Here is a 24,861-nt window from a genome sequence, read left to right as displayed (position 1 = left end):
AGCCATAGTAAGTACTTCATTCATATAGTATCCCAGGTCTTCGAACAATAGTATGAGGCAGTTATTCTTATCCCTATTTTACAGATAATGCTGTAAAATGAGGCTTAGAGAGCTAAACTTGCCTAAGGTCACAGAGCTATAAGCCACAAGGAACAGAAATGCCTTTCTTCAAAGCCCATGCTCTATCATGTCTCTAACACAAGAGCATAAAACACCAAGTCTCGGCTCCCTCAAAACTTCACAGACACTAGATCATGCTTTTTATTCAACGACTTTTCGATCAATCTGCCTCTACATACAAATAAAGGGTGGGTCTCTCGTATTCAGTGGGGTTTACTTAAAACTAAACAGGCCCAGTAGGCAACCTATCTGAGTTACAGGTATCCTTTACATAATGATTTGATTGAAAGAGGTTAATAAGTAAGGTAGTGCTAACAGAGTAGGGCAGAGGTGAAAAGCATAACAGCCTATTTTAGGGATTATAGGATGGTCCAGGAGACAAAGCTTTCAGAGTTTGATTGTTTAAACAGAGTGGAGGGATGAGGAGACTTTACTGGCGGGACTGACGGGCCACTCAAGTCATGCAAGCGCAAAGAGACAGGCAGATGAATGGGGGCAGTGAGGGACCAAGGTTTCCCATAGCAGAGTCCAAGGAGAAGGAAAAATGAGGGCTACAGGATGTGCATTAAAGGTGTCACATCCGTGTGTGGGGGGCGAGGGGGCGGCGGTAGATAGATGCGGGTGGGGGGCCTGGGGGTTAGGGGGTTGGAAGTAAGACCTACCGAAGTCAGTATTAAAGAAGCATAAGGAAAGTCTGAAAAGAAGAAGAAGAAAAAAGGAGAACCAATGAGGTCATAAAAGCACGAAAGTGGGAGGGAATTTGCAAAAAGGCCGGGCACGGTGGCTCACGCCTGTAATCCCAGCACTTTGGGAGGCTGAGGCAGGTGGATCACCTGAGGTCAAGAGTTCGAGACCAGCCTGACAAACACAGCGAAACTCATCTCTACTAAAAATACAAAACTTATTCAGGCGTGGTGGTGGGCACCTGTAATCCCAGCTACTCAGGAGGCTGAGACAGGAGAATCGCTTGAACCCAGGAGGCAGAGGTTGCAGTGAGCTGAGATGGTGCCACTGCACTCCAGCCTGGGCGACAGAGTGAGACTTGATCTCAAAAAAAAGAAAACAAGAAAAGTGGAGAGGAAGGTGTTTTTTTCAGAAGACTGGAGTGAAGGGAGAGACAGGGAACCACTGAATTCTGAGAACAGGACTGACGTGAATCCCAGCAAGGAGAGGATGCTAAAGGAATCCTTGGTATGTTACGCACTGTGCAACTTGCTAAATTTGGTATTATCAGGCACCTTCAGTTCTCTAATGGCTTTTATCTCTGTGTAGGTAAGCCATTTAGCTCTGCAAATGGGTTTGCTAAATAAATAAATAAATGCATAAACACATAAATAACCAAGTTAATATTTTTCAAAGCATGTTTTAGTGCTTTTAAATCCATAGATCTCACACAAGGTTTAAAAAAGAAAAGGGCAGGAGTCCTACATTTGGACTGATTGCAAAAATCATATAGAGAAAAATAAAGCATTTTAAACCAAAATATCAAAGCAAGGAAATAATTGGGAATTTTATAGGTTATACATGACCACATTGACTAAATCAAAGACCCTCTGTCATTATTTTCCTAAGTCTTGCTTGAGAAAATACGAATACTTTCAAAGTCCCTTCCAAAGCGCTTCACAGCACACAGGTTCTCCTTTCCCTGACCTACTCCATTCAACCAGAACACAGGGCTCTGACTTTCAGAATGCAGCTTTCTTAATGACATTTTAAGTTCTGTCTGTAATTTTTCTTCAGTCAAAACGTTAAAGAATGAATTTGTTGTATGGTAGACGAGATAAATAATTTAGAATTTTAATGTAGGCATGTAAGGGCTCAGAAGTTTGGCAAAGCCGCAAAAGCATCTCTGCTCAGCCATTAGCGGCCAGGCCAAGTGGCCGCTGAGCCCCCGCCACGGCTGGGCTTGAGGTGGGCGGGGCCTCGGCCTGGCAGTCACAAACGGGGCGGGGTCTCGGGGCTTCTGCTCAAACACAGCTGCGCAGACCCTTCCATCACCCTACTGACAAACAGCACAACCATGCACCTCCAGACCCTCAGGAGGGAGCCTTCACTGGGTAAGCAAACCAAGGCCATCGAGGCAATCACCTAACCCCGCCAACCCCCGCCCAATTAAGAACATGCTCTGTATAAGAAGGGGATTTTGTAGAAAATTCTTAATAAATGAAGCCCCCATAATTTACTATCACATAACCACAGACTGAATCCCTTCTAAGAGAAATGGAAAATTAGGTACATATGACAGTGACTGCAACCTTCCTGTGGACAAATAAAAAACATACAGGGAAATAAAGACAGATTAGATACTTGCTAACCAGAAATGTCTGTCCGGAGTAATAGCTTACATTCCACAGTTCTCAGGATTATTGCAAGTACATTGCTGCCTGGCCTGAAGCTATGTATATTAAGTGCAAAATAAGTGAAGGTTTGTTGTTCCATAGTTGTGATCCCTGGGGCAGCCAAACCAGATAATCAGGTTAACAACCACAATCTTATAGGGCCTGACTCATAAGTCTTTCAGTGAACATTTTAAGGTTTGTGCTAAATTTACAATGCGTAGAGCAACGTAGTATTTTAGAGATAATGCCTGTCTCTGGGATTTTATAATCTAATAATTATCTGGTTTTACTACCTAAGTGGCTCAAATTAAACAAATAACTGCCAAACATGCATTTCCTTCTGCTTTGTAGAGTTACTGTCTTAAAAAGAAATTATCCTGTAGGAATACTTGGGATGAAATAGTCTTAAACTTTCTGGGAGAAGAAAACACTGGCCATATTTTAGAGAGGTCAACGATAGTTCTTTCTCTTTCTCTTAATAGTGGTTAAAGTCATGAGTTCTGGAGCCAGATCGCCTTAGTTCTAATCCTGGCTCACCACTTTCTAGCTGTGCGGCATTAGATAAATTACTTAGCCTCTCTGTGTCATTTGAAATTGAGTATAAAAATAATACCCACCTTGTAGAGCTATTGGGAGAGTTGAATATGACAATCTTGTATTGTCACAGTAAGTCTCAATTAATGTTACTTCATTACTTTTGTGTCTCTCCTCTACTTACAATAACAAAATCCTTTCCTGAAGTAAAGTTGTTCATTATTAACTAGAGAGAAAGAAAACTTCATAAAAAAGGAAAGTGGATTTCTTCAGCTATTGGTTGATTTAATAGTCATCCTAGGACATAAGTCATTTGTTCGGTCGGAGAAGTTAGCTTTTTTGCTGGTGAAGGTGCCTAGAAGCTAATAAAAATCATGTATTTACATCATTTGGCAAGGTGTTCAACACCAGTAAAGCCCAGTGGAGAAGCAGGTTTCTCCACGAATGCCAGTTGCAGTTTACACTGTCAGTCACTTTATCAGTTGCCTTTAGATTTTCTTTCCATAAAGAGTAAAGCTAAACACGATGAGATCATTGAATAAAAGTGACTTGAGACTGTTGCTTTCGTCACTTTCTAGATTACAGCACTCAATGTTAATTTCAGCCATTTATACTTTCCAATAATAGACATATGAACGTACTTTCTCTTTTTTCTGCAAGCCAGTTCTTATTCAACAACAGGGAAAGGAGGAGCAAAAAAGTCACTCCAAGCTGAGTAATATCTGGTCCTATCATTGTTCTAAATAAGGAAATATGGGGTGAGCCACTTTAAGAAAAACTACTTCCCTGCCAGGTAGAGGGATTTGTTTCTGGTTGCATCCTAAAGTCAAATATTAATAGTCTTCAGGATGACCCTTTCTTCTGATCTTCCCTACTGATGAAGATAATAGAAAGCTGATGAAACAGAAATAGCTGATACCTGTGTCTTCAGACAGTGGTAACTAGGCATTACAATAAAGACTTTTGACATTTAGACTTAAAACTTTTGAATAAGATTCACAGTTTTTGAACAAAAGCTTTATTACTGAGGCTAGTCAGTGGCTATCAGCTAGACCAAGTATTTACAACCTTACATCAAAAAAGGATGGACCAGAAAAATTTAGAAAAAAAGCGAAGTAGCTTCCAGCTAGTGTACAGTTAATATAAATTGTTAATCCAAAAGCCTAGCACCCTTGCCCAAATCCATCTTAATAATAACACTTTTGTTTAAAATAGCATAAAATAAAATAGTAGCACTAGCACTCATGTCTACTCATCATTCAAGAAAAATTCTTGCCCAATTCATTGCAGTCTGCTTTGTGTCCTCTGGAAGCTGCTTGCCTCTTTAGATGGGAGTGACTTAAAAGAAAAAGGGGAGGGGGGAATATATGGAGCAAGTCAAAAATCCTTTTGGCAAGAAAAATACACAAACAATGGTGTAAAATGCATTGGAGAATAACACTGCTGAAGTACTATGACTATGACACTATAAGCTTTCAGGCACAATGAGCCAGCCTGAGCCTTCGCACTCTCACCCCATTCAAACTCCAATAAAAATGTTTTCAAGAAATGGCTCATACTTATTTATTCCTACATCCAATATCACATAAGGAAGTCAAAATTTTCCATCCTTAGCTGTGTAATCTGGGCTTTTAATTTCTCCCACCAAAAGTGCATATGGCATACTCCTTCTGAGACCAAACGATTAAAGCAAAGGCTGGAAAACTTTGCACTAAGAGCCAGTCTGAGACAGACTATGCAGTCCTCATTCCTCTCTTATTACAGCTCCCCAGGCAGTAGAAGCCAGGCCTGGGGAAGCCAAGGAGACTTGAGCCAATGCCTGCCGCGATTCAAGTCAGACACCCTCTGATCTCCAGTGGCTGCTGTGAAGCGGCTCCAAGTCTTAACTTCTCACCGAGGTATTTCTCCGGCAATTTACAGAGCAAATGAACTCGGATGTACTGTGAACCCCTGGAGTAGGTCTCAAAGACCCGGTCTCTGCTTGCTTGCCTGCTTGCATGCCAACCTCAGTGTGACCGAGACTCATCTTAGAACTCTCCGGGTAAACACAAGGGACTGTCACAGTAGGAATCACGCATACACAAGCACACACCCGCAGGCACAGCCTTCAGCTTGCAAGAAAAGCTGTAAAAGGCACTCTCTTACCTTATACTTCATTTCGGCAGCGGTGGGTTGAGCCGTTTTCCTACACTAGTTAGACAGCATTAAGCACTGCGGTGCCCGCCCCTCCATTGAGTGCAGCGCTAGATGAAAGCGAGAAGGTCCCGGGCAGAGCCGCTTGTCAGTCGCAGCGCCTCCCTAAAGTCTCTGAGCTCACTGTTGCGACTGAGGCAGGCTGATCGCGGACCTCATTTGCATGCCGCCCCGCCATTGGCTAGTGGGACAAGGTAATGCTCAGGCCCTGCCCACCCCTAATTCTGAAAAACTGACAAAGAACTTGTAATGTGATCGCTTCTTTTTGCTTTATCAGAGGGTGGAAAATAAAATAGAAAGTGGGGAACCGTCTTGAAACTTACTCCGTCCTCCCGCCCCCGCCAAAAAAGAAGACAGAAAGAGAAAGAACAGGAAAAGGAGATACATTCTTTTTAAGATTAACCCAAATTTTAAAGAAACTGAATTCACAAGTCTGACAGTCGCGCTTCCTGTGACCTAGCAACTCCTTCATAAACCCATTTCGTTTCAAAGCCATTCACCTCACAATTTCTACATGAAACGAACTCCGGGAACAAAAGGTTTTCTGTCTCTGGGCCCCTTTTTACTAACCACCCCTGCTGATACTTCTCTCTCTCTCTCTGTCCCTTTTTCTTTCCCCCTCCTCCCTCCTCCTTTGTGTGTGTGTGTGACTGTTTGCTTTTTTTGTTCTTTTCAACGTTCAAAGTACTTTGCGATGTCAGTCTGCAAGGAGCTGGAAGACAATTCTCCCTTAGTGAAAAGGAACCCTCTAGCACACGCACCAGCGTTTTCCTGGACAGCTTCTCACCAGGGCCTCAGAGTTGCGGGTCACACATATTGAGCGACCTTCAGTGGCTTTGCTGAGGATAAAGGTTAGATGTGACCTCTCAGATGGGGTTGGCCAGTGCACGCCCTATATACATCATCACCGTCCACTGAGTTCTGTGTTCTTTGACGGCTGGCATTTCTAGCTCCAGCTTTGAACACCGCAGTGTTTTTCCTTCTGACCTCTGTCCTGAGGATGACCCATTAACCCACCAACACTTATTATCCAGGAGAACGAAAATGCCCACTGTTTGATGAGCCTGGTTAAAAAGACCAGTCTCTGTCCAGTGAAGCACAGAACATAATTTCTATAAAGGTTCCATTTTAGGATTTCTATAGAGAAAGAGAATCACCCAGAAAACAGAAATGGTCACCTTCTGCAACTCTTCTCAAGGATAGAGCAGTGAGGCCAAAAATTCCTTTTTCCCGGGCAAGACTGAGACTTGGTGAATCCAGACAATAGCTGTCCCCGAGTGGGATGCACTCCAACCAGACTACATGACTTGGATGGAAAAATCAGCCCTTATTTTTTTTTCCTGACCAAGTTGGATCAGAATCTGATTCCCTTCGCCTCTAACACACAAATTCCCAATGGATGAAAACTCTACTTTTATGATCTAAGCAAAAGGAATGAGAGAGCAGCTGTCCTGCAAAAGTGGTTTCCAGATAGAGGGTTGGCAGGTTAGTTTGCAGTTCAATGTGGCACTGATTCCAGGGACATGACCCCCCAGGCCATCCTAATGAGGTTGACATACCTGTTCCAGCCTGTATTAGGCCTTGCTTTTCCTCATTTGTCCTTAGAGCCAAAATAAGCCTGAGTGATTGTGCAAGGCCTTCCTGAACACAAATTAAGCATGCAGCATATTACATTGTAAGGATCTCCTTAAGAATCCTGCAGACTGACGGGAGAGTCGTTAGTTTGCAGGAAATTGTTTTTGGTGTCTACCTGGATAAAGAAGGACAATGATTCTAAGCCCTTCCCATCTGTAAGATGAGTCTTGCGGCCTCCAAGAGATCTAGATAACATTCCTTTGGCTTCCTAAGTGGTCAAGCTGAATCCTTTTTCTGTTTTGTTTGATGAATACCATTGAGTAAGTGAGTGTTGTCCCATCCTATTTTAATGTTTTCAAACAGTTTCCTAAAGTTTGTGCTGGGGTTTTTTGTAATTTATTCTCTAGCTAGAAGGCTTGGTTCCCAACAAGTGGCCCTCCTGCTTTCCTCTTTCTGTCCTGTAAGGTAAGTAAGACACATGTAATCTACCCGAAGTTCATTTCAAGAAGGCTTGGGTCAGTGTATAGTTAGTTGCATAAAGGAAAGCACAAGGGTGTTGGAATCAGGTAAACCTGTGCTGGAACCTCAAAACATTTTTAATTTATTTATTTTTTTTTGAGACAAAGTTTCATTCTTGTTGCCCAGGCTGGAGTGCAGTGGCGCAATATCGGCTCACTGCAACCTCCGCGTCTCGGGTTCAAGCAATTCTCCTGCCTCAGCCTCCAGAGTAGCTGGGATTACATGTGTCCGCCACCACGCCTGGCTAATTTTTTGTAGAGACGGGGTTTCACCAGATCGGCCAGGCTGGTCTCGAACTCCTGACCTCAGGTGATCTACCCGCTTCAGTCTCCCAAAGTGCTGGGATTACAGGTGTGGTCCACTGTGCCTGGCCAGTTGAACTTCTGAATTTTGATGTCCTTCAGTATGAAATAGAGAAAATAATAATACCTGCTAGCCTCATAATGAGGATTAAATAAGATAATGTGGATAGAATTTAATAGTACTTGTTACATTGTAAGACCTTAAATGGTTGCTTGTTCTTATTTCTGTTATTAGTTATTATTTTAATTAATATCAGATTTATGATATATTATTTTGTTAATATTTTATATGACATTGCTATATTCTATAGATTATTATTTAATTATTGTATTAATTATAACTAGTGTTAATATTAGACTACTGTTGATAAGTGTGGTAGGCATTCAGAAGAAGTTGGAGGAACCCGTCCTCTGTGTGCCATTCTTTCATAAGGCAGCTTTCTCACTGAACTGTTATCACTAGAGCACCTAGCATGTGCCAGGTACCTTTCTAGGAGGGGAGGATACAGCAGTAGCCCAGACAAAGTTCCCATCTTCATGGAGCTTACAGTCTAGTGAGAGTTGAGAAAAATAATTAAATGAATGTATAATACGATTTGCAGTGATAAATGCTATGAAGAAAAATTAAGCAGGGAAAATTGCTGGAGGAAAACAGACCAGGGTGGGACAGGAGGTGTATTATTTTAGATAAAGTGGTCAGGGAAGCTCCTCTGAGGAGGTGATATTTAAGCAGAAATCTGAATAGTTTGAGGGATCTAGCCACTCAGAGATCTGGGGGATGAGCATTCCGGACAGAAGTGACCCAGGGGAAGGACCCACAGTAGGCATGAGCTTAGTGTGTCCAAGGGCAGCAAGCTGTCTAGTGTGCTTAGTGTGGGGTACACAGGGCTGGATGGAGAGGATGAGCTCAGAGAGGTAGGTGGTAGGGAGCTTGTATTTTTTTCCTGAGTGTGACATGAAGCCTCTGCAGTGTTTTGAGCAGGGAGTAATCTATTTCTCTCTGGTTTGTTAGACACTCAAGGACAGCAGGCTACTAGTTAAAATATTGAGCTCTGGTCTTAATGCAGCTTAAATAATGCAGATAGTTGTTACTTTACTAGTGTCATTTAGTATGTTTCCCTCAAAACTCTTCAGGGAAACACAAATTGTCTCAGTGAATACAGAAATAATTCCCTTCCTCATTTATTACTATCAGATGCAAAAATGATGTTTAAACTGGGCTATGTAACTGATTTATGCAGCCGCCCTAGTATTTCCATAGAGACCCTCCTAAAATTGGCTAGAACTCTGGGGCTCCAGCTCCACCTCCTGCACTTGCCAGCACTCTGGTGGGCATCCCCGCCTGTCATCCTTGCCGCCTGCCTGCTCTTCAACCAAGCACTCTTCCTTCCAGATGCTCGTGCAGGCAGGAGTGAGGGAAATGGCACCGGATGCCATTCTAATGATTTTCCAGCTGCAACTGGGCACTGGCATAAATACAGCAAAAAATCAAGAGGAGCCTAGAAGGAAGAAATAATTCTGTTGACAACTTGGAAGGAACCCATGTGACTGCTCTCTAAGAGTGAAAGACAAAGAGTGAAGAGCATGTGAGGGCAGGAAACGACTTTGGAAATCACCGAATCCAGCCACTCATAGAGAGGGCAGAGCTGTCTGTCGCTCAGAGAGGTTGAATGCCTCACACAGGGCCCCACCAGTTTGAGTTATAACAGCAATCGGTGGTGAGGTCAGGCCCCTGAATCTCTTGGTCTGGTCTATTCTAACGACTTCTTTTTAGTTTCTTTGCCTAACTCTCTCACTGCTGTCATCTGTCTTCCACATTGCCCATTACATGTTTAATTCCTAGAATACAGAGCCAATCACATTACTACCATGTTTAAAAACCTCCAGTGACACTTCAATGGCTTAACAAGCAAAATCCGGACACTTTGGAGTGGACCACCATCTGAACGCACCCTTTCTTTCTCCCTCTACCCCCGACCCCCATCCCACACTCTAGCCATACTTGGGAGTGTGGGGTTGCCGGGAACTTACTGATTCCAAGACGGACTTGCACCTTTCTGACTTGCACAGGCAGGCCCCTCTGCTGAGAATGACCCCCCTTCACTCTTCTACTCTCAAGTTTGGCCTCAACACTAACCCTTTTTTGTATCCTTGTCTACAACCCCCACCCTGCCCACCTCGCCCTTTCAGAACTAATTCCTCCCTCCCTTCACTATGCCCCCATTGTACTGGAACACGGCCCTATTATAAGGGCTTTCCACGTTGTCTCATAATGGTTTGTTGATGTCTGTTTCCCCAGCTCCGATGTGTGTTCCTGGGGAACAGGGTGGTATCTTGTTCATCTGTGTCCCCTGTCCTGTTGTATATCTTACAGGTGCATAAATGCTTGCAGCATCAATGAGTAAGAAGATAAATGTGACTTCCAAGAACGTATATTTATCATGAGGTTCTGTCTGGTGCCCAGGAAGGGAACAGGGAAGACATATTCCCCCGCGTGTTTGAGTTTAGCAGTGCGTTTTCCATTTATTTAAAATGGTGTTAGGATGCACCTTTTCAGAACCAACTCAAGGCCTGTTGCTAGTTCTGCATCTATGAGCCAAGAATAGCTTTGACATTTTTAAGTGGTTGGGAAAAAAACCAAAGATGAGACATGAAAATGATGTGAAATTCAAATTTTGATGTCTATAAATAAAGTTTTATTGGAACACAGCCATCCCTATTCATGTAGGGATGTCTTTTGAGCTGTAATGGCAGACTCTGAGCAGATGCCACAGAGATGGCAAAGCCCCCAAAGCCAAAGAGAAAGTATTATTTGGTTGTCTCTAGAAGTTTGCCGACCCACACTCTAGATTAGTGCAAGGTACATCTATGCCTGAGTTCAGAATAAAGTATAGATCTTTCCACATCTACAGGGGAACAATCTGGAAGCTGAGTGAGGGCTAGACCAGAGGAACAAGCGCAGTCCTACAAAGGAACCATTCTAGGGCCATGTTTGATCATTTCTAGTTTGACATTAGTTTTTAAAAACAATCTATATATACCAAACTTATTTCAAAAATAATTAGAGGCAGCAACTTTTCCAGTCTTTTGCAAGTCTCCAGAAACCTCCCCAAAGGCCAGCCATTGAGAATTTTCTTCTTCAATCCAACTGACCCTTGGTTTTCTCCTTCAATCCAACTGACTCTTGGTTCATTCAGCCTTCACTGAAACCCTCCCAGGTGCCAGGCCCTGTGCCAGATGTTTACAAGCAAGAGTCCGTTTAATATTCATCTCACGTAACAGCCCTGTGAGGTAGCTTGTATTGTTCTTACTTTACACTTCACAAAACCAAGACTGGAGAAGTTCTACAGCATGCGCCAACTTACAGGGTGATGGCCCGTTTGGTTTATGAACCCAGGCTTTCTGGATGCGGAGTCTGTGTGGCCCTGACCATGGAGCTATATTGCTGCCATTCTCTTCATATGAATGAATGAATTAATGCACTTCGTTATCTTAGCACATGTTTGTCTGCTCAATAAGGTCGAGTCTCCACCCTAGTGGGACTAAGGTCAACTGAGAAACAGGTATTGTCCTTGAGTTGTGAGGAGGGCTGATGCAGCAGTGTAAATACAAACGCACACACCCCTTACTCACGTGCACGTTGGAGCCTGTGCATATGCAGTTCTTCTTTCATCACTCTGCCCCACTTCGTGGCTCTGCTTACCTACATCCCATCGTGCCTCCCGCTTGTACCCCGTCTTCTTTATAAAAGCTTTCCTAGAAAAATCTCTCCATTGTTGCTGTCCTCCCTCCAATCTTCCTCTGTATCTCTGGACTCCCATCACCTGTGGCCTAAGTCAATGCTTTCCAAATCCGATTTCCCTTAAGAAACAATTAGAAATGCTTAGGCCTCTCTCCTTTAAGTATGAGCCTCAGTAGGCTTAGTATGAGGCCATGGAATCTACCCATTTAAAGTGATCTTCGTGGCTGGGTGCGGTAGCTCACGCTTGTAATCCTAGCACTTTGGGTGGCCAAGACAGGAGGACTGCTTGAGCCCAGGAGTTTGAGACCAGCCTGGGCAATATAGCGAGACCCCACCTCTACAAAAATAAAAATAAAAAAAAAATTAACCAGGTGTGGTAGTGCATGCCTATAGTCTCAGTTACTTAGGAGGCTGAAGGGGGGAGGATCACTTGAGCCCAGGAGGTCAAGTCTGCAGTGTGCCATGTTTGTGCCACTGCACTGCAGTCTGGGAGACAGAGTGAGACCCTGTCTCTAAAAAAATAAAATAAAATAAATCTGCATATGCTCTCTAGTCAGTTTTATGTATATAACACACCATTCAGTGCTTGGTATTGCCTTACATGCTTTCCTGTGTGAGAGTGTCTTTTCCACAATGAGATTTTGAGCAATTTATAGAAGAGGGTTCTGTCTTTTCTTTTGTTGTATCCTGTTTTGCATGTATGTAGGTGACTGAATCCCATCTTTTGTCCTCTCAAAGCCCTGTGTCTTGTCTGTGCACACTGCCTTCACTGAATTCAGCAGCGGGAGAAAATAAGCCACTTCTCAGAAGGCAAGGGAATGAGCTCCTCTCACTTCAAGGCAATAAACCTCTTTTATCTGTTGAACTGGTCAAGCTCTTGGAATGAATGAAAGTCTATTATTAGAGAAAAGCCCAAGAAGAGTTTTAATGCTTGATTCTTTATATACTGTGAAATGGGGCTTTCATTCACTTTCCCTCCACTAATATTTTGGCACAAGAGACCCCATGAAGGCTACCCGACCTTACCCCCAACTACCTCATTAGCCACAGTGTCCTAGGAATACTTCTGAAAGACTTGTTAAGTTCGTATTAAAAAAAAAATAGGCCAGGCACGGTAGCTCACGTCTGTAATCCCAGCACTTTGGGAGGCTGAGGCAGGTGGATCATGAGGTAAGGAGATTGAGACCATCCTGGCCAACATGGTGAAACCCCATCTAAATTTTGTACTAAAAATACAAAAATTAGCTGGGCATGGTGGTGCCCACCTGTAGTCCCAGCTACTCAGGACGGTGAGACAGGAGAATCGTTTGAACCCGGGAGGCGGAGATTTCAGTGAGCCAAGATCGAGCCACTGCACTCCAGTCTGGGGACAGAGCGAGACTCCGTCTCAAAAAAAAAGAAAAGAAATTTGTTTCTGCAGATGGAGAATAGTGTTTTCTAAAAAGGCTCCTTGACTCGTGATCCCTGCATTTCTTCTCATTTGGTTCCCTCCTAACTCATTTCGCTCTCAAGGACAAGCTGCCAGGGGTGGGTGGGGCGCTAGGCAGCAGAGAATGGAAGCGGTTTCTCTGGATCTTCTAGGTTACAGCGACGTGGTGGGTCTCCACACTGTGAAGACTTGATGAGGGCCTGGTGCCTCTTACCACTCAGCCGAGCTTAAGCAGGATGTCACTGTACAGCCCCTTACAACCACCGCTCCTACTGAGCCCTCTTCCTGCTGCTCTCTGCCTTCCATCACTTTGAGGTGGCTTTTAATTCTCCCAAGGGTGAAGTGCTAAAATGGGATGTCTTAGGCCCCTCTTAGTTCTTGATAAACCGTGAAATAGAACATGTAAAATCATGTGGCTACCATGCTACTAAAAACCCAGACAGACCACCTTAAGTGGAGTGACTATGGGTAGTATCTTGACTTGATGTTTAAAAAACTGTACAATTTGGGCGACAGAGCAAGACTCTGTCTTCAAAAAAAAAAAAAAAAACTGTGCGATTGTGAAGTTTTGATGTTTAGTGTTATTATCACTTTGGAATACTTAATTACTACCTTTTTTTCTTCAAAGAATTGAAAAACGTTGACAGATTAAATTAGGTGTTAAATAAATTCACTTGACTCTAGTGAAATGTGACAAGCAATTGTGAAGCTCCATTTTAGCGTTTTCTTTATATGAAGGACTTGGAGGAATTAACTTAAAGGTGAAGTGATAAGAAAAATCAGAAACGCATAAAGATTTAGGCTTATTTATCTCCATAAATGTGCAAGGTTCACATTTCTACTATTTATGTTTTCCCTAGCTAGGTAAAGGCATAGAGTTCAGTGGAACAAAAGGAGTTTAATAGTAAAATTGTGCAGACTGCCTGGCAAAGCCTCTCTCCTGTTTTCTCTAGCCGTGAGGTGCTCTGTTATTACATGCTTTAGTTTGTCCAGATAAACAACTTGTTATATGCAACTGTCATGGAAATCTTTTCTGCTGATAGAAACTTCACACTGTGGATTTTTACAAAGGCTGAAGTGATCTGCCAACATCAAATAAACAGGAATTTCATGGCTGAAATGAGGTGGCCGTCTCCTCTTTCCGGAGGCACTGCCCAACACAATCATCTTGGTGCATAATACCTATTAAATGAAGGGGAGCAAAGGCATCAGGTCTTCTTGCTAACCTTTGTGCTTCCTCTATATGCTCTTACATTTGAAAAGTCTTCCTGACTTCTCTGGCATGCATATTAGCACTTTCTATGTGATGTCATGTGGTATAAGACATGATCTTTCCTACTTGCCATGGCATGACATCATGTGATATGATGGGACTTTGTAGCCTCTTCCCCTCTCCACGTCTTGCTATTGTCTAGCTGGACTAAGCAGAAAAGGCTTATGGATTGTGTGCCCTAGCTTCCTAGATGGGCTGGATTTTCTGTTTCCAATCTACTTCTGAGCTTTGCCATTCTCCAGTGCACACTGGCCTCCGGAAGCCATCTTCCACACCAGGTGTCCAGCATAGCTCCAGGGGCCGAGGTAGGGACAGTACAGAATGGGGGAGAAGGGAGTGTTTTAAACACCAAATGGCCACTAGTAATGCCCAGGGTACCTCATTTCTTCAGGGGTTGGAGATGCATTTTCTCCCCTTCATGCCCTAAAAGAGCCCAGCTGACCCAGCCCTCCAAGAAGGCCTCTCTCCCGTGCCCCGCTGCCCTCATAGGCTGAGGCCGGCCAATGTCCAGCAGGCCCCGGGCCCAGAGCCTCTGGCCTGTCTGACCAGCCCAAGTAGCCGCCAGCTGGCGCTCATGAGCGCATAAAAGGAATCTGGATAATGCAAGGCCTGGTGGAGAGGCGGGTGAGAGGAATGTGGCGGGGAACACAGCACACCCTGCACGGTTCAAGCCAAGCTTTTGAAGAGTTTGACTCGTTTTAGAAAGCAAACAAAGTGCTCCAGCTATCAGCAATCTTTTATTTTGTCTGCTAGAGGAATGCCTTGCCAGCGTGGGCTGAGGACTGGGTGGTGGTAAAGACACCAGTGTCCATCCTCGACTTGCCGAACGGAGTATGGACGGAGCATTCCTTTCTGCCCACTGAGCCTAGAAATAAGGAGCAGCTCTCTTCTTTATACAAAAAGCCAAAGGGGGTCCGGCAATGAGTTTGCACGAGACTGGAAGTCTCGATCACTGGTACCCCTGAACTTTACAGGCGCTAAGTATAAGTTCTCTTAACTTGCCGAAGGCCTGGCACCCTGTGATTTCAGACTTGAGGATGTAGACAAGAGAGTCTTGCAAGGGAGTCTTGAACCCAGGGCATGCAGTTCTCCTGATTCATGCTCTAACCTGCTTTTGGAGCTTCTGGTCTTAGGAGGGGTGGAGAGTAGTGACAAGAAGCAAGGCTGTGCCTTCCTGGCCCTAGCTGATAGAGGCCATGTTTTCCTCCAGTTTTCATTTTGCCATCTTAAAATCACTCTACGTTTTCAAAAGTCATCACCTGTGCAGTTCTGGTCACCAGGCAAAAAAAAAAAAAAAAAAAAAAAAAGTGTCTTTCCATTTTATCCAGACAGCTCTGTGCATTTTTTTTCTCTCCTCTCAAGCGCACTCTGGGACTCAGCTCCCTAACCATCCCCTCTCTCATGTGCCCCCTAATCTTTCACACCCTGCTCTCTGCAAGTAAGTTCAGGTCTTCCTCACCCTAAAAACAGATTCACAGTCCCTTGTTCAAAAACCTGGAGGCCAGACGAGCTTGTGGAATTCAGAATATTTCAGATTTTGAAAGAGATTAAGAGCATATACCACATATTACAAGACACTCCCAGTGAAATCCATGGCTGCGTCCCATAAGCAAAGGCATGCATGTTTCAGCAATTGAATCTACAAAGAGTCATGCCAAGTGGGTAAAAGAATACATATCACCTCGGGCCAACTCCAGTCAGGCTGTGCTGCTGAGTGAGCTATCAAAATACTCCAGATTTTTACATTTTGTTACTGTGGATGAGCGAATATGAGCCACAAACAACATTCTCTGGGTCTTCAGGATCTTCCCTTTGCCACCTTTCCTTCCCCAACACCGACCAAGTGCCCTCTATCTTTCACTTGCCATGACCAGAGAGTGGGTGGTCCAGCATCCTGGCCTCCTGCTCAGTCCTCCAGGCATCTGTTTCTGACCCCTGTTCCATCAATAACCATCAAAGCCATTGATGCACAGAATAGGAGTAGTGTTGAAATTACTAGAAAAAAGAAATGAAAAAGACTTGCAAAATACAAGCCTTGATGATGATGATGATGATCATGATGATCATGATGATAATTGAATTCAGCTGATAAAAAAATCACTCCTGTCTAATGGCTGTCAGAGCTTCTAAGCACTAGCTCACAATTTCTGCACCTACCTCTTGGTGGGCCTGTCCAGTGTGTGGCCTGGTGCAGGTCTGCAGATGACATTTTGAGGAGTCCTGCTCCAGGGGAACCCCCAGCCTCCATTGTCCAAGCTGGGGACTCTTCTCTGCCTGCCAACTCTTTGATCTCCCCTCAACTCCTGAAACTCCCTGTTATTTCCCCTGTTATGAAATCAACTCCTTCAGTTTCCAAAGCTGTGGGCTCTTCTGATCCTTCTACTTCTCTTGCCAATATGTTTCAGTCTTTTCAGGAGCCTTTCTTCAAGTTTCCATTCTCAGCCCCTTTTCCTTGTGTAGTTTCTCCCTTATCTATCTCATGCTCTCCAATGACGTCTACTCTGATGACAATCACATATCCCAACCTGTGTTCTGAGTTCCAAGCCCTCATTTTCTACTGCACCCAAATATTCCAGAGGCGTCTCATAAGCTTCTTATAGTCAAATATTGGGATGATTAATTTTATGTGTCAACCTGGATAGGCCATGCATGCTACCCAGATATTTGATCAAACACTAGTCTAGATGTTGCTGTGAAGGTATTTTAAAGAGGATATAACTTTTAAATCAGTAGACTTTGAGTAAAGTAGATATCCTCTGCCATCTGGGTGGGCCTCATCTAATCAGATGAAGGCCTTCAGGGAAAAGAGACTGAGGTCCCCTGAGGAAGAGGGAATTCTGTTTCAGCAGCCTTCAGACTCAAGCTGCAACATCAGCTCTTCCCAGGGTCCACATGCTGTGGGTCTACCCTGCAGATTTTGGACTTGGAGCCAACTCCTTGAAAACAAACCAATCTTTTACTCTCTTTCTCTTTACACACACACACACACACACACACACACACACACACACATGCATGCATGCACGCACACACATAGATACACACATGTCCTGGAGAACCCTGATTAATGCACATATGAATGATAAATTCCCTTTGAAACAGTGTCTGTTTTAAACCATTCTCTTTCTATTTATGACTCTACCAGTCACCTAGAATCAAAACCTCAGACTGATCTTTTATTTCTTTCTCCCACCTACTTCCCACATCCAATCAGCTGCCAAGCCACATCAATATTTAAATATCAATATTTAAGACATAAATCGCCTCCTTTTCATTCATCCACAAAGGGAGAGTCCCAACCACCACTCAGGCCTGACTGGTCATAGAATACATCCTCTTTTCTATAGTAATTAATCTGAGAACTTCACATGTAACTCAGAGTCAATCCAAGATCTTCTTTGAGATTTGTATATGAAGCCTGGGAGACAGACAACTTCTCTGTCTTTGGATCACAGACTGTAAATGTCTGCTTGGTGGTGAATATGTTTTTCCCCTTGTAGAGAGAGTCAATAGCAAGAGAGAATGAGTCCATGTGCAAAAAGAAGCAAAGACATTTAAAGTGGAGAGATGGAGGGAACCCTAATCCTGTTGTCTGTGCCTCTGGATCCAGCCACACCCAAAATCTACTCTTAGACAACTCAATTCAGAAGACCATAAATACACCTTCCTGACTAACCTAGTATAAGTTAGATTTCTTTTACATGCAATGACAGCGTGCTGACTAACCCTCTACCAGAAAGTATTTTCCTAGAAGGCAAAAACTATACCTTGTTCGTTTGCACCCCCTGTGGCGGCACATACAGGGTCTTGGAGATTACAGGCACTCAGTCAATATGCTGTGTTGAACTCCCAGCTCGTCTTTAAGGTATTAGCTACATTGTGAACTTGTGTGTGGGAGGAGAGGGAGACATGACCAAAAGGAGCATTGTCTGTGGCTGCTATGATAGCAGAACTAGAAATGAGACTTATGTATTAGGAACATTCCGGGGTGATGGTGGTTTGGAGCATGGTGACCCAAAGGCAAAGCAGATCCAGCCTTTTATTTCAGGTTCATTGATTTTAATCCACAGCTTTAACAATGAAAGGAAAAGCAACGCATATTTTCACTATTATGTGTGGGACAGCAGCAGTGTTTTGTCTACCTGTAGATCTGTATAAATATTTATATTACATTTCCTTGCCAGTTAACTAGTACTTGTTAATCCCTGCTGAGATTTCATTCACCCATCCAACAATACTTACTAATTGCCCAACATAACGCTAGGCACCTTGGGAGCTACAAAGATGAATAATACCTAGAGGCTGCCCTACTTCTTAAATACCTATTACAGTAGCAGCCAACGCGTCTGCAGGAAGATAAACTTGTGTTGGGGGAAGAAAAATCACACCGTAAAGTTATGTAAGTTTCTATTGTAAAATCATCTGGTTCTAATTTACTAAATTTAATGCTTTAGAGCCAATGCCAAAGTGCTACATTTGATTTGTGGAAATACTTTAGCACATTTTTCCGTCGTGCTCTTGTACAATATATTTACCACCCTTTTGTTATGGTTAGAAAGATTACGGACCTTAAAAAAAGCCCTCTTTATGAGCTTGCTGATATTTTGTCATAAAATGCCATAAGATGGAATAAGTCTAGTAAACAATAATATTCACTTAGGAGCATTCCACATGGTTTAGTTTTTTTTTTCTTTTTAAATTTAACAAGGATATCCATCTGGAAAATGGATGTTTAAAAACTTTCACTATGCCAAACCACTTCTTTTCAGTGCAGACAGTATTTTTTTTGGGTGGGGGAACGGGCAGGAATGGGGATGGATATTTAAACAGCAGTCATACTGAGCTATACTGCTAACACAATAATAATGTTAATATAAAAGGATAAAAGAATGTCATGGACCCAGACTTCCAAGAGGGGGCTTACAGAACATTCCAGCAAAATGAACTGAATGTAAGATATCAACCTAAGTGCCATTTCTGTACTGGTTTAGGGCCTGGCACAGGGCAGCAGGGAAGAGGCACAACTTGCCTCAGGTTGAGAGAGTTCCTGGGCTGCTTCCATCTCTCTTGTCCTCCCTGACAGGCTCAGTCCACTGCTATCATGGGTTCCAGTGACAGGAAAAGGCAGATGGATCCCAGGTCCCAGGAATGAACCATCATGATGTGGTCCCCCAGGTCCCGGGCCCCACCAGTTACCTGGAAGGGCAGTACAGCCACTATCCTGTGGCCTATGATAGAAGAATCAAGATCTCATGCCAGCATTTTTGCTGAAGCCTCCCTGACAGGCTGCGGTTTAGCCAATGAAGCCTGCCTTGAATTTTCACAGTAGCATTTAAAGCTCGAGTGTGGACTGATTTTGCTCCTGCTTTTGGGCTTTGCTCAGCTGACCAACAACGAGAGGTTTTTCACCTCACAGCCACAGAAAACAAGATGGCAGCCCGGGAAACTGCCCCCTGCCTTGCAGTATTCTATTTCTTTAAAACGAAGAAACCTCATTTCTTTCAAACAGAGCTTAGACATCTCTTACAAAGGAAAGGCTGCAAAGGCTAGGCCAGTCAACATGTTTCCTATTCAACAGGCTCTCTTTGCCTCTAGTTATGTGACTTAGGATGCAGGAGTTCAGACGCATCAGAATGAATGACATGTGGCTGTTCATGGCTCCAGGGCTTCAGATGACTGTGTCCTGCAACCTCCCACATCAAGATAAGGGCTGCTTGTGAAGGGACACTCTAATGTGGCTCTTCCCTGCCCAGCCAAACAAGATTTGTGCTCCCAACTCCCTTGCCTAGAAGTCCAATCTTCCCATCTCCCCTTGAAAACACTGCAATAGGAAATGAAAGTTTAAAACAGTAACCAAGTAAAGAGAGCATCATGATCTCTCCCTCCTTCTGAATTCCTCTTTGGAATGTCTCTTACTTTGCTCTTCCAGTCCATTCATTCCTCCCTGCATACTCAGCTCAAGTCTGTCCTCCTAAAATTGACTGCAGCCTCTCTAGATGAGTCCTTTTTCCTGAATTTGTACTATGCTCAAAGTCAGTTCTACTAGTTCGACACTGGGGTCGTGGTGCCATTGTCTGCCATGTATGAATCCCTAATGCTGCCCTGCCTTTCATAACACTTGACCTTAGAAGTAGGCAATTCACTATTTGACCCAAGCAACAGAAACTTGTTTTTATTGGGATATAATTCACCTACATAAAATTCACAATTTTAAAGTGTACTCTTCAGTGTTTTATAGGTTAGTCACAGAGCTATAGCAACATCATCACTATCTAATTCCAGAACTTTTTCATCACTCTAGAAAGAAACACCATGCCCATCAGCCACACTCCCCATTTTCCCCCAGGCTCCAGACCTCTGGCAAATACTCATCTCATTTCTGTCTGGCAATAGCAATTTATAACTGACTTCATGCATTTTTATTTTCAGCCTGATTTCAAAGGCTAACACAAACACGAGATTGGCTATTTACATTTTTGTATGTATTTCAAAAGATGACTTCAGTTGCATGAACACATGTATACATTTAACACATGCAAGGGAACATGGAGTGATAACAGCCAAAAAATGGTAATAAAATAGAAAAGAAAAGCAAAATTTGGGGTGTGTGTTGGTGATACTTTAGAAGGCTTTGAGAAAGAAAGGAGAAAGAAGGTCCCATGAAGATGGGAGATTATTCCTTTGTAGGCTTTCCACTGGGACACATCTATTTTTCAGATTATTTTGATTTAGGCCAGGTATATTATCTTCATTTTTAAGAGTTTTTTTAACTCATAAAGATTTAAAAAAAACTCTTCATTTTAAAGAGTTTTTAATTCTTGAAAGACAATTTTTGGGATATAGAGCTGAAGGTTTCAGGGTGCCATTTTTCTATAAGATCTTCCCAAAAGAAACATTTAAAAAGATGACATATATACCACGGCTTACTTAAAAAAAATAAAAACAATAGATTTGAGAAGGAAAAAAAAAAGAAAGAAATAAAGGAAAGCCTTTACCATATGGAAGTCATGTGCCAGATACAGCCAAGTGCGCCATCTCTTCTCCATAACGGTGAATCAGGGAGGGGTTAGTAATCCTACATATGGAACCTAATGCTCAGGGAGTGACTGCCTTGCTCAGGATCACAGCAAGGATCTAACCAAGGCCCATCTGGCTTCAAACCTCAGGCTTATAACCTTGTTACTGCCTTTGAACAAAATTGCAGTTCTATATATTCTCAAACTGGTTCCCCAAAAGTATCCTAATAAGAAAATTGATGTTGTACAGAAAACGGCAATAGGCATTACATCTTCTGGTCTTGGAGAACAGCTGGACAGGGAAGGGGCTTGGCTGTTCTGCTGACTGCTCTGGGTCCCGGCTTCTGTGGCCCTCCATTCCTCATCGTAGAAGCCACTGGAGACTTTGGCCTGACACGTCCCCAAGGCCAGGCCCATCTAGAATGGTCAAGCACTGGTTGGCACTAAGCACCCAGCACACCAGTGCTAGCCTGATCTCACTCGGTTCTGGAAACTTGCTCGATGGGAGACTGAGGCCCCACCTTGGCCCTGGGATGGCTCTGCTACCTGCACACGGCTCTCCCTACAGTACTGGTATCTGAGGACTTGGTGAAGTGTCAGCTGTCTCCTTTGCCAGCTACCTGCCCTCTCCTTCATCTGATCATTGAATAGTGAGGTTCCTCAGGCCCTGCCCTCTCCTTCTCTTCTCTCTCCCCAGAGTCCACACTCATGCCAGCTATTCATATGCCAATGACTCACCAGTTTTCATCCCCGTGATGGGTAATTTTATATGTCAACGTGACTGGGCTGCAATGCCCATGTATTTGGTCAGACATTATTTTGGATGTTTCTGCGAGGGTTTTTTGGGATGAGATTTACATTTAAACCAATGGACTTTGAGTAAAGCAGATTGCCCTTCATAATGTTGGTGGGCCTCATCCAATCAGTTGAAGGCCTAAATAAAACAAATATATATTGAGTCCTATAGGGTTAAGTTTGACTGTGAGTAACAGAAAAACCCTAGAAGAATGAGTTTTAAAAGACAGAAGTTAATTTTCTTATTTATTAGAATTCCTGGGTTGGTTCAGGGCTCTATAAAGTCTGTAGAGACCCAGGTTTCTCCTCCCTTGTGCTTCGAAATCCTCAGTGCAAGGTCCAAGGCAGCTGAAATTCTAGACATCACTTCTAAATAACATCTTCCAGCCAGCAGGAAAGAAGAAGGAGGTGAAAAAAAGTGGCTCCCCCCTGAAAGGTGCTTCTAGAACCTCCATTCTCATCTCATTAGCCAGATCTTGGTCACATGGTCACAGCTAGCTGCAAGGGATGCTGGGAGGTGTCGTCTATATTCTAGGTGGTCATTTCATGACTAAGGAAGAGGAGAATGCGTATTAGAGGACGACTGCTAGTGTTGGCCACAAGTACCTACTGGGCAAATATGTACAGTAGATGCTCCATAACTGTTTGATAAATGTACATGTGCCAGGTTTTGTCTGCCTGTTTGGATAGACCTCTGCTCATGGTAGGTAGTCATGCTAGGGCACTGGGTAATACAGTGCATTTCCCTCTTCCTGCCCAGAGGTTATGTTCTGTCAGCTCATGTGGGCTTCCTTCTGGCTCCTGTGTCTGGATCTGCCCTCCTGGTACACACGTGGTGAGTGTGGAGATCATGGTGAAGGGGCCCAGAGATTCCTGCCACAGGCAGGTCCTTTCCAGCTTTCTCCAGCCCACAGCAGTGCCTGGACCATGGCTGTCTGGGTCCTGAAGTGGGCGGTGAGCTCCGCCACTGCCTGTCACTCCACAGGAACAGATGTTCAAATGGTTGGCTGTGGCCAAGGACACAGTCAGACATCCACCTCAGGAGCACAAGTTCCAGAAAGAGGGAGGGAGAGAGACGTTGAAACTAGAGGAGGAATGAGCCTCTGCTGGTCTTTCTCCCCACTGGCCCTTGTCCTTGGAGGTCAAAGTCAGTGTAAAGTCATAAAATTTTGTGAGATGCTGGCCCTGGGTGAGAGTTAGAGCCCCCATGATAAGCACAGTAGCCAAAACCTAAATCTAATTTGACATACCATGAAAATGAGGCAATTGTATGTTGGCCTTGCTGGAATCCCCATGTCACCCTCCATTAATTTCTTTGTCAAGGTAGTTTCCAAAATCTCGTTTCCTCAGCGTCATAAATGCTAAGGGAAAACATCCTCAAGTGTTCTTAACACACAGCAGGGGAGAGAGGCTGCTAACTGCCCAGAATCATGTCCTGAATCTACCAAAGCAGTTTTGCTGCCCGTCCTACGACCAGAGAGTTCTCTGGTGTCCCTTTGCCAGCATGCCATACTCTGCTGACATTCACCCAGTGGGAATCGCTCCTCCCCAGGTCCCCAGGAGACACCTGTAAGCTGAGTCCAGACCTGGCTTTTGAGCTTGACAATGGCTGTTCCTTTGGGATAAAGGAGCTGGAAATGCACTGGCTTGGGTGCAGCGCCCCACATCCCATCTCTCATTCCTTTACGCTTTGCCACTCCAGGATGTTTCAAAGTTCCCATTTGCAAATCAATTTAACAAGGTCCCAGGCTGAACCACTGATTAACAACATTAAAATGATTCTTTTTACTGACTGGGGAATAAAACTACACACCTGCAAATTCCTTACTACCTTTAATTATGAACTTTGAGCCAATGTTTCATATTTTAATTTCTCTACGTACTGGGCCTGGATTTTCCACCTTTGAAAATGTCTCCAGAATTTTTCTGCTGTAAGGACACTTAAGGAGATGATGGGGTATAGGGGAAGTGGCTGTTTAATTTGAGCTTTAAAGAAATATAACCTACAATGGAAAGAATACAAAAATGATGTTGTATAAAAACTGGCTGGCTATTATTTCATTCTCTTGACCTTAATTCTCTCAACATGGAAAAGCAAATTCAAATGTAACCAATAGGGTCAACCCCATACTAACATTTCAGGAAAGATAGTGGTTCCAGGAATCAGTAAAGATGTTTTGCTGTTGGGGTGATGGCTGTTTTGATTAAATCACCTTTATCTCTTGTCCTCTGCTAATGAGATACCTATGGTGGAGACATTTCAGAGAGCTTAATATTAAACAGATAGGAATACTGGAGTCCAGGCTGGTTAGGTGAGGAGCATAAATCCATACTGCAGAGGGAATTGACAACCTTCCCTGTGCGGAAGTTATGTCCTGAGGCATCTTCCTCGTTCACGGTCATGGTTTTCTCTCTCCTCTCTAAGGTGAGCAGGACTCACATTAGGATCTCAGTTTTGGATGTGAGAAAGCTGAGGCCCACTCATTACCTGTAGGGGTGATTTGCCAAGGCGGCAGGGCAATTCAGACCTGATTCCAGCTTTCCACGTTCCAGTCCAGTTCCTCCCCCTCACTAGGCTCTTTTCTAGTGACCCACGAAAGCTTCCGGCCTCAGACACAGTGCTCAACCACTTCAGGGGTTTAGAAACAGTGCTACAAGAAAATAAAGCAAAACAAGGGGCAGGCAAGGTTTAGCTGGAGAATGTGGTCCTTTTTCTGGTGTTTCTAAAAAGAAATAACCCTTTGTGCTCTAGCTGCCCTCACAGTCTGACTAATTTCTCTGTGGCTCAGTGCCGGGGGTGGCTGAATGCTGGGGGCTCTGTGCTGCTTCATGCTTTGGCATGACTCTGTGTATGTGTGTGGGGGGGGGGATGGTGAGTGATCAGCAAAATTCTCCCCTCACCTCCTGCTTGCACTTCCCATCAATGCAAAAGCATATCTGGGTGCTTTCACTCCACCTCAGGGTTGAAGGCTGTGTCGATTCCTGTCAAACACAGATTATATTTTGCTGTCCCATGTGAATCAG

General features: G+C 43.8%; 1 protein-coding gene and 1 long non-coding RNA gene across 5 annotated transcripts in view; one reads left to right on the top strand and one right to left on the bottom strand.

Annotated features, from left to right (window-relative positions):
* NEDD9 (neural precursor cell expressed, developmentally down-regulated 9) overlaps positions 1 to 24,861 on the bottom strand; it is a 196,649-nt gene that overhangs the window by 43,641 nt on the left and 128,147 nt on the right. Inside the window, exon 1 of one of the 4 annotated variants that reach the window (XM_055262760.2) lies at positions 5,139 to 5,344. The exons of the other annotated variants lie outside the window; for them this stretch is intronic. Within the exon in view, the coding sequence (XP_055118735.2) occupies positions 5,139 to 5,150 (12 nt within the window). The 5' untranslated portion in view covers positions 5,151 to 5,344. Of the gene's footprint in view, positions 1 to 5,138; positions 5,345 to 24,861 lie in introns of those variants that run through there. 4 annotated transcript variants of the gene reach the window in all.
* LOC129472851 (uncharacterized) overlaps positions 1 to 24,861 on the top strand; it is a 146,773-nt gene that overhangs the window by 54,802 nt on the left and 67,110 nt on the right. The gene's annotated exons all lie outside the window — the stretch shown is intronic.

This window comes from Symphalangus syndactylus, chromosome 23 (genome assembly GCF_028878055.3).
Source record: "Symphalangus syndactylus isolate Jambi chromosome 23, NHGRI_mSymSyn1-v2.1_pri, whole genome shotgun sequence".
In the NCBI taxonomy this organism is placed as follows: domain Eukaryota; kingdom Metazoa; phylum Chordata; class Mammalia; order Primates; family Hylobatidae; genus Symphalangus; species Symphalangus syndactylus.
Note: the sequence above shows the minus strand (reverse complement) of the source record. Positions and strands in the feature narration are given on the sequence as shown.